General features: G+C 46.6%; 1 protein-coding gene across 1 annotated transcript; it reads right to left on the bottom strand.

The window, feature by feature from the left end:
• Positions 1 to 2,138: 2,138 nt before the first annotated feature.
• SSR2 (signal sequence receptor subunit 2) lies at positions 2,139 to 8,639 on the bottom strand. Its single transcript, XM_010999474.3, has 6 exons — positions 8,547 to 8,639; positions 7,685 to 7,839; positions 6,891 to 6,989; positions 5,780 to 5,888; positions 3,851 to 3,928; positions 2,139 to 2,722 (listed from the first exon to the last, which is right to left on the bottom strand). Exons 2-6 carry the CDS (start codon positions 7,837 to 7,839, stop codon positions 2,612 to 2,614), a joined length of 552 nt encoding a protein of 183 aa, XP_010997776.1. The 5' UTR covers positions 8,547 to 8,639; the 3' UTR covers positions 2,139 to 2,611.
• Between the last annotated feature and the right edge of the window lie 767 nt (positions 8,640 to 9,406).

Below are 9,406 nucleotides of genomic sequence, written 5' to 3' on the forward strand. Positions count from 1 at the left end.
GCTGCTTCCACCACCCCGAGCAGCTCTCTCAAGGGATCAAGCCTTGATAAATTCCCATCCTGTCAACAAACTGCTCCATCACCCCCCAGCTTCTTGGAAATTTTCATACCCATTTCCCATTGACTTTCTTCAGATGAAATCCCAAAGGCTGATATGTGAAAGGGGTGGAAATCTGGGCACCTGACTCCTCCTGGTACCAGGGCTGGGTGTGGGTGAGCAGGTGCCAGCTGAGAGTTTGGACGATGTGGGAGGGATAGAGGGCTGGTTTCCAGTGGGGGGAGGGGATCTGAAACACGTTGACAGCTTACTGGGTTACTATCTATACCGCCTTTTAGGGAGGAAGCCCTCGGCTGGGCTACCCAATCTCCAGGAATGAGGGGCCAGGGCTTACTTTCCCTCTCCTTTGCAGACCTGTGCGAAATCTGGAGATCAGGGTTCACATTTCCCAAGGGTGGTTTCAGTTAGAGTGAAATCCTGTCTGCTACCCATCCTCCTACCTCAAGGAGACGGCTCAATCCCAAAGCAACGACTCCAGCTAAGTCTCACCATCTATAGATTTTAGAGGCTCTTATATCCTTCAATGCCACTACTTAAGGGAGGTTCAAATTCCAGCCTGACTCTAAGGAATTTGATCTCTTGAGAGATGAAGCATCTGGTTTTGGCTTTTTTTCAAGGTGTCTGTGCCACTGCCTCACAATGCTTCTCTCGTCATCTGGGTCAGACCTGGGTTCCCCCGGGTCTCCTCTGTAATAAGATCCAGAACGCGAAGTGTCGAGTTCTGCGAGAAAAGGTAAAGACTGCCCCAGCTTTTGGAAAAGCAGTATCTCCCAGAGACCAGACCAAGAAGGAATCTCTTAATTACCTTCCAGAGTTAGGAAGTTTATGCTACCCTCTAAACCAGAACTCCTCCCTCCTCCTCCTATAGGTTAACTCCTCCTTCTGTTTTCAGTGGACACTACACAGCTGGAGAAATAGCATGTGCCCTACTCCAAAGACTAACATTTCATAATGCTAGAGAGCAAGATGATACCTTTCAAACCGGCTCCCTTCCCTTCCTGGAACCTGTTCTCAACCCCAAGCTTCTGATCCACTGTCTTTTTCCCCACTCTCCTGAGCACGTTCCAGGTCTCCACCAGGAACACAATGAACAAAAGCAAATATATCCTCCTCGCCCTCTGACCTGGCCAGTCCTGGGGTGTCCGAGCTGCAGCCCCTGAAAGAGGGATGTGAGCTGGTGGAGGGCTACTCCATTTGGAGACTCCCGTTGTCTCCATGTCCTTTTCATCCTTCCTGGGGCCTAAAGGCTCCGGCTGCTGGGTGAAGGAAAGGTTAAACCGGTTGGGCAGCACTCATCACCCCCAACCCCCCAACAGAATCTAAGCTGGGAAACTTGGTGGCAGGAACAAAGCGAGTGTTTGTTGGGTTTCTCTTCTGCCTGGGAGGCTGTGCTCGGACCACGACATTCCTAGGGTGGACAGAGTCAGCTCAGAGTGGCTTCTCCACTGCTGTTGCAGCAAAATCCACTGCCTCTCCACAGGCCGTGCTTAGGTAACAACTCAGGGGATCCAGGCACTTCTGCTTGGCCTGAGCTCAAAGCAGAGGCCTTAGAAAGAAATTCAAGCTCAAGAAAAACTAGTTCTTCAATAGAGGAAAGGCTGGAATCAGGCCTAAGAGATAGCTTTTCAAGAACAGTCAGTGAATAAATCAGCCCAGAAAGTCTCCAGGGGCATGAGAACAGTAATAGACCATCTTTCCCCATTCTCTCCTCTGCTGTGGAGAGGAACTCACAGGCAAAGAAGGTTTAGGGGAGTAGGTGGTGATTGGTGAGAACAGAGAGGGAAATAAGGAAAGGAAGCAAAGGTTTTCAAAAGGGAAGGTGGAGAAACTGAAAAAATATGTATGTATGTATGTATGTATGTATGTATGTATGGTGTTTAACTGATTTGTTTTGCTATACCCCTGAAACTAACATTGTAAATCAACTTCACTTCAATAAAAATAAAATTTAAAAGGCAGGATATCCCTGGGGGAACAGGACCCACAACCCTGAGAACAAGGAGGCAGGAATTCAGCTCACTTGCAGGACCTGAATACCAACAGCAACCTGAGCTCACCCTGGTGATGGGAAAACGGACAAGTCAGCGTGACATTTGTTTTTATTAGAAAACCCCATTTGGTAAGAGCTTCCCTAAGCCAGCACAGAGACCAGGTAGCCTCTAAAAGTCCCACAGCTTTCATCTTGTCTTCCACCCTCTTCTGAGAGGGGAGGGCAGGGGGGTGGGGGTGGTGTCAGGCAGTCTCCAAAGTGCTCCCTCCTGGACCCTGGAGAGCATTCCCATCGCCAGCAACATACCCCATGGCATCTCAGAGGTGCACCACAGGGCCCCTAGGCTCAAGGCTGTTGCCGAACGCAATCCTGTTTGTATGGCTTCGCGATGCAATCAAGGAGGCTCTCACAGACTCCTACACATGGTCCTTCACTCTGGCTGAGAGCAGGACAAGATCCAGAAGGCGGCCAAGAGCTAAGGGAGAAGAGACTGCATCTGAGATACCCTGTGGAGTCTGGAAAGCACCTGGATTTCTTGGGAAGGGAGGGCTGTGGAGGCCCCACTCAGTTCTTCTTGGTTTTGGGGGTGTCGTATTTCCTCTTGCTGGAGTACCACAACAGCAGGGGGATGCCGATGGAAGGGAGGGTCATGACCCCGAAAGCTGCCCAGTCCAGCTGTGGAAGACAACAAAGGCCCTGCTTAGAAGTCTGCATTAGGACACAGGAGGGGACCAGGAAGGAAGGGGTCTAATGAGAAAGGGAGCAGTCCAGCCCAAATTTGAAGCAGAACCTTGGCCAGAGGTTCCTCTCCGGCCACTTCAGATACAGAATGGCTCTCTAAAGACCAATCAATTTTTCAAGCTATGAAACCAAAGGCCTCACTGGACCCAACCCAATCTGGAGGAGAAGCTTCTCTCCTCCAGACAATCTCTGAGGCGGGAGCTGCCCAGGCCTTGCCCTATCAAGCCTCCTGTGACCTAATTCCTGCCCCGACCTCCAGCCCGCCTCTTCAGCACCCCTCACACTCTGCCCTCCAGCCTCACTAAACTACCTGACCTTCCTGGATCGCACCATGTTTTTTCTCACTTCCGAGTTACTCCCTCCTCCTAGGGTGCCTGCCCTTCCTTACCTCTTCTTTAACTGGCTCAACTTCCCTCCTTCAGAAAACCTTCCCTGACTCTCAAAGACCAGGTTGGATATTCCCGCTGCATCTCCTCCAGCACCTGGTATGTGATCTCTGTCACAGCACTTTCCCCCACTGACTTGTGCTGAGTCCTCTCTAAGCTCAGAAGATCTTTATTGGAAGGGACTGTGTCTTGCTCACCGTTGCTTTCTCAAAGCAAAGCCCAGAACTGAGCACGTAATTAGGAACCTCATAGTTATTCACTGAATGAATGAATGGATTTCCTCATTCAGTACTTTAGGCAAATCTTCAAAAAATTCTCTCTTAGACTAGACTACAACAAAGTTCCCATTTAACCTTCCCAATGCTCTACGACTCTTTTAATCTTAAGCAGATATTTTTTAAAACCTCAAATCAGACCCAGGACTCCAAGATGGGGCTCTCTACACAAGGCTGAGCAGAAAAAAAAGGGCAGTTTTTTTGGTTCTGGTAATTGTGAGCTCATTGCCAAAAATCTCTAATCACAGTTAAAATAAGACATTTAACAGCTGCTTGTATCAAAAAGCAGATGTGACAAGAACCAACCAACTAAATATATCTTTTAAGGAGCCCAAGAGGCCCCAGAACCAAAAAGTGATCTCCTCCCGGGGAATGACAAAGGAGAACAGGGTAAGGCTTACGAAATGCGGGGAGAATCTCCTATCAAACTCCCGCTGAGCCAGGATTCCGCCCTGTCCAGGTGCACTGGTGAAGCCAATCTAAAAAGAAGAAAAGAAGGGCATTAAGGCAAGTCTCCAACTCTTTCTCATCTGAGAAAGGGCAGTTCCAACCAATCCAGTTCTAAGCACTAGGTTCTTAGTCCCTAAAGGCCCAAGAAAGCATCAAGATGAGGAAAAGCTTTTCAACTAGAGATTTGGATGTTTCTTATGTGTTGTAAAGAGGAGGTAAATTAGGAGCCAGGAGACCAGAGAAACACATGATGAGCATTTACGAAAGAGGAAGGCCAGGTATGCAGCTGAAAACAAAGCCCAATCCCTCTATCTTAGCCTCAGACCCTGGAAAAAGTTGCTCACCACCACTGGCCTCCTCTGCCTTTGGCAATTTCCCTATTCCTCAAGTGGAAAGACTCTTCTGTACCTCATAGGTTGACATGAAGCTCAAATGAAATGATGAGGATTCTGAAAAGCATAAAGCCCTACCCAAATGTACATTACTCAAGGAGGGGCTAAGTCTGGCCTGCATTCCTTTGTCTTGGAGAGGAGGCCAAGAGTTTGGAGCACACTGCAAACAACTTTGTTCTCAAGTGGCAGCTGAGCCTTTGAATTTGTATCTTTTAACCCATCAAGGACCAGGTAGAACCAAAGAGTCCTAAAGGTGGTTCTAAAAGCAGAAAGGACAAAAGTTATGAAAACGTAACTAGGATTACAAGAATATGGTTCTACACGGTTTATAAAAAGAAAAAAAGATAATTCAGAGAATGCACTGAAAGTTAGAGACTCTTGGATTTCTTCTAGCTCTATGATTGACTCTGTTAAGTCCCTTCCCTGTTGTGCTCACACTAAGTAGCCTAAAGCCCTTTTGTATTTATAAATTCATGACCTAAGCTTTTTGAGGGCTAGGACAGTGTCTTAATCATCTTAGTATTTCCTAGAGTCTAGAGCATTGTAGGGTCTCAATAAATGCCTGCTGATTTTTATATCAACCAATCAGAAGATTGTTTACTAGTGAGGTTCTACTTTAAATGGTAAAGAAATTTCAGATCAACTCCTTTGCTTCAAGGAGCTTATAATTAAACTGGGAGGTGGAGGTAAGGGAAAGACCTAGACATAAGAAAGAACTACTAAGGACAGTCAATAATTAAACATTCAAGTGGCACAGACTGTAAGAGCTATAGAAGCTTAGATGCAGTCAATGAATGTTTATTGAAAGAATGAGTAGGAAAGAGCAATATGAATTGTAAGGGCAGAAGACAGAAACAAGGAGACGCAGCTCAGACCTGGGTCTTGAGAAGGCTTCAGATAATGAAGTAGAGGAGAGAGAGTACTTCAAACAGAGAACAAAGGCAGAGTGGAAAGAATGAGCACCGAGAGAGGGGGAAGCACTACAGGAAGGAGTTGGCCTAATTAGGACGGAGGGTCTTGGTGGGCAGAGAGAAAAAGGGAGAGACCGAAAACAGCGAGACTACTGGAGGGTATGCAAGGAGAGGCAGAAAAACTTGGTTTTAATGCCAGAAGCAGAAGCATTCTAAGCAAGGGAAAGACAGACACGGTGGAGACCAGGGATCATTTGACAGCAGCAGAGACGATGAACTGAAAGGGCAAAGATGGCAATAAACTGGACAGCACATGACCCCTTCCAGATTAAAAGCGAAGGAGAGGGAATGAAGATGGGGGAATGCTATGTTACTCCCATCCCCTGCCCTCCATGTGAACTGCTCGATTCTGAGACTTAACAATTTGAAATGTCCTTCCTTCCTAAGGACAATATCCCAAGTTTCTGGCCCTTCTTATCTTCCTCAGAATTTAACGCCTGCTCTGGGAATTTTCTGCAAGAGTTTTCAAAGGAAGGCAGAACTGAGCCCCATCCAGCTACGGGTTTGGGCAACTCACCACAACGGGCCCATCCTCCTGGGCCAGGTAAGTAATAGTTGCTGAGGTGAAGTTGAAATAACCAGCCTTGAGAGGACGCAGGACCACGGTGTGGGAGACATTGCTAGCACTGGCCCAAGAGTTAAGGAGGGAAAAAGATGAAGCTACAGTTGGAACAACCTTTCAACTTGTGAACTAAACGCACCATTCACAAAAAGAGATGCCAACACACATGGTGATTTCACATCTGCAATACTTTGCAAGGATAATAAACACGGACTTTTTTCTAAGTCTAAAGCATGTGTTATAACATGTCTTTCTAGGGGGAGGGCATAGCTCAGTGGTAGAGCATGCCCATGGTCATGGGTTCAATCCCTAGTACTTCTGTTAAAATAAATAAGTAAATAAATCAGTAAATAAATTAAAAAAAAACTAATAACTACCCCAAATAAATCCAGTTCTATCTCTTAAAAAAACAAAACAAAACATGTCTTTCTAGCCAAGTTTAAGGGGTCTATGACATATTCAATATCGAGGTTTTTTTTGAAGTAAACTTTCAAAGCGATATGTTACAGATAAAAAATTAGCCACTTAAGGTCACAGAAAATCTTTTGTTGACTATAACTGAAGGAAGTTCTTGAAAATACAAAACAAAAACAAACAAAAATACAAAGAGAATACTTACCCTCCCCAGAAAATCTAAATATACTTTAATTCATAAGGGAAAAAAATAATCTAATTCAAAACACTCAGGAAATAACTGGTAGATCCAAATAATTGACTCATTAAATAAGAAGTCTTGAAAAAGTCACCCCGGTCCTCCATACTAGCATCCCACTGAATTTCTTCTAAAAGCACGTTAAACATCCTTGCCCAGCCACAAACATCTAACTGTCCACATTTTCCCAATATACTATGTTTTACGGCCTTATAAGCTGAATTTCAGGAACATCCTTCCTCAGGTCTACCCTAAATTATGCTAACACAATTTTTACCAATCTCTCTTGCCCCATCTTATCCAGAGAGGTGACAAGAATGGCCATGCACACCCAGACTCTTTGAAGTGACCCTGCTGCTGTGCAGGCAACATTCCTGCCCCCAATCCCACTCCCAGCCAGTGTCAAGAGGATACGGAGCAATCCGGTCCCATTTGACATTAAGCATTCCAGAGACAATGCCAAAGTCTTCTGGAGGGAAGGAATCATCAGATAATTCCACATCTAATGCAGCGCTAGAAAACGGAGGAAACAAAAATAGGTTAGTGAGTAATGGATATAAAATTAAAGCAACCAGCAATCAACTCTGCCTGCCTGTTCTAAAAAATCAGAACTAAAAAAGACAGATGTGAGTCGCATGGTAACTTGGGTTTGCTGTACTGACGAATCCAGGTCAAGGACTGGATTCTGTGGTTCAGAAGCACCATAACAGTCAAATATCTAGGAAAGAATGGGTCTCAATTCATATTTGCCCCAATTTCTTCTTGTGTGTGTGTTTGTGTACGTGTGTGTATGTAAGGAGGGGAAGAGGAGCAAGATGCATACGGAAGAGAAAATTCAAGAGAATAAAATGAAAAGAAGGGCAACAAAAATGCTAACAAAAGAAAGGAAGCTGAAACTAAACCCCAGAGGTAACAAAGGATCACACATTTTCTGCCTTCTCATCTTCTTCTCCCTGTTTGACCACAATTCTTGCTTCTTCCCCACTCTGAAACTCTTCCAACTCAAAAAAGGGGAAGATCATTTCTTGTAGCTTAGGTAAGAACGCCCTCCTCTACCAAAAGTAGACCCAGCAATACATTCATTCACTCATGATATCTTTGTGTTGCTGGAGGTCTCCCAAACATAAATCACTACTGGTCCCTGTTCCCAGTCAGGAAATCTAAGAAGCCTGAAAAGGGCGCAACCTATAGCTCCAGGGCCTTCTTACCTTGAGCCAACATTGTAGATGTTGTACTGTAAGGTCAGGTCTCGCCCCTCCACGGCATATCTGTTCAGTAATGATTTGGAGGCCAAAAGCCTGGCTCCTTCCTCTGCTTGAGTGACAGCAAATAAAGCCAACACCACGAATGCCAGCAGCCTCATCTTTGGAGAAAAGACCAAAGTGAACAGTCAACCCAAGCATGTAAAACCACCAAAATCTTCCTGACAGTCCTTCCTTACAGAGCCTATCAAAGCTCTTTTGATACTGCCAAAGCAGCAGCCCCTTCCAAAGAGCCACCAGAGCTGACCCACCCATTGGCGAGCTTCCTACCATCTCTGCCCTGCAGCCGTCGGAAAATCGGGTATATATGCACCAGCATTATCTGCTACCCTCTTCCTGCCAGGGCTCCTGGGTGCTCCCCAAAGGGTGGGGTCTTCTGAGAGGATTCCATGTGGCCACAACAGGGCTTTCCTTGGGCTGCCGTTTTTCGGCCAGTCTCGGACATGCAGCAACCTCCAAGCTTTCCTCCACAGTGCAGTCCCTCACCGCCGCTGCCTTCCCGCTACTCCTCCTCCTCCACCAGCTCCCCCTGAGATCCCACGGCACGCTCGCGGGGTCCTCCTCCACGCCCCTGTATCCTTCCTGCCCCAGGGTTCCCATTCGACCTCGCTCCCCACATCCTTTCTGGGAGCCTCCTTGGGCTCAGTCGGCTCTGCCCCCTCCCTCTCTGTCTAGACTACACGTCCTCCCGCCGGCGTGCCCTCTCCCCTCCCGGCCCTCCCGGCCCTCCCGAGCGTCAGCTGCTGAATGTTGTGCCGACATAAGACTCCCCCGTTCCCACTCGCACCCCCAGGACCTCAGGACTTACCGTGCACACCCCAAAGGCCTTTCAGGGGGCCACCAAGACCGGAAGAGAGCGTCAGCACCCGAAAGACCGGAAATAAGCTCTAGCCGGAAACCTTGCTACTCTGCCCGATGCCTTCTGGGAGTTGTAGTTCTTAGACAAGCCCCCGCCCCTTTCCCTTTGTAGTGCCCGCCCGCATCGGGGATGCAACCGATCATAGAATAGGCTTGTCTGTGCACCCTCCCTGCTTTTCTTGCGCGCTCTCTCTCTTCTCTCTCTCTTCTGTCTCTCTCTCTCTCGCTTTCTTTCTTTCTTTCTTTCTTTCTCTTCCTTCCTTCTTTCTTTTTCTTTTTTCTTTCTTTCCCTCTCCCTTCCTCCCCTCTCCTTCCCTTCCCGTCCTTTCCTTCTTTTTTCTTTCTTTTTTTCCCTTTTTCCCTCCATCATGCTTTTCTTATCCTGCCCTATAGAGTGGCTTTTCAAGCTGGCTTGCTGTTATTGTAGGTAATCAGCATCTGATTAAATGCTTTGCAGAATTGACAAACCTAGAGATTTAGACCATCTAAGAATGTCGAGTGTACTGTGGGGCTAGGAATTAGAGAAAAGCTATTTCTCTCAGGGCTACCAGCATTCTTTGCATTCCCAGGTGAGAAAATGTATTCATTCCCTATATTCAATAAATCACCAAGCCCTGAGCTTTCTTTAGAACCCTTTAAAGTTCCCCAAAAGTAGATCCTTTCTTCTCTTTTCCCACTATAACCGCTTTAGTTCATAATCATTGATACTGCTGTTTTTCACTGCAGTGGTCTCGCTTCGTTGGGTCTTTCCCTGCACATTTCAGTCAGCTACCAGATAAACGTCCCCAAACAGCATTTTGAACAGTAGAC

This window comes from Camelus dromedarius, chromosome 23 (genome assembly GCF_036321535.1).
Source record: "Camelus dromedarius isolate mCamDro1 chromosome 23, mCamDro1.pat, whole genome shotgun sequence".
NCBI classification, from domain to species: Eukaryota; Metazoa; Chordata; class Mammalia; order Artiodactyla; family Camelidae; genus Camelus; species Camelus dromedarius.

Coding starts and splice junctions, on each gene's coding strand:
- SSR2 (XM_010999474.3), bottom strand. CDS start 7,839: ATGAGGCTGCTGGCATTCGTGGTGTTGGCTTTATTTGCTGTCACTCAA. Junction 3,929..5,779: donor AGGAGGATGGGCCCGTTGTG/GTGAGTTGCCCA, acceptor TCTTCTTTTTAG/ATTGGCTTCACCAGTGCACC. Junction 2,723..3,850: donor GGAGATTCTCCCCGCATTTC/GTAAGCCTTACC, acceptor TGTCTTCCACAG/CTGGACTGGGCAGCTTTCGG.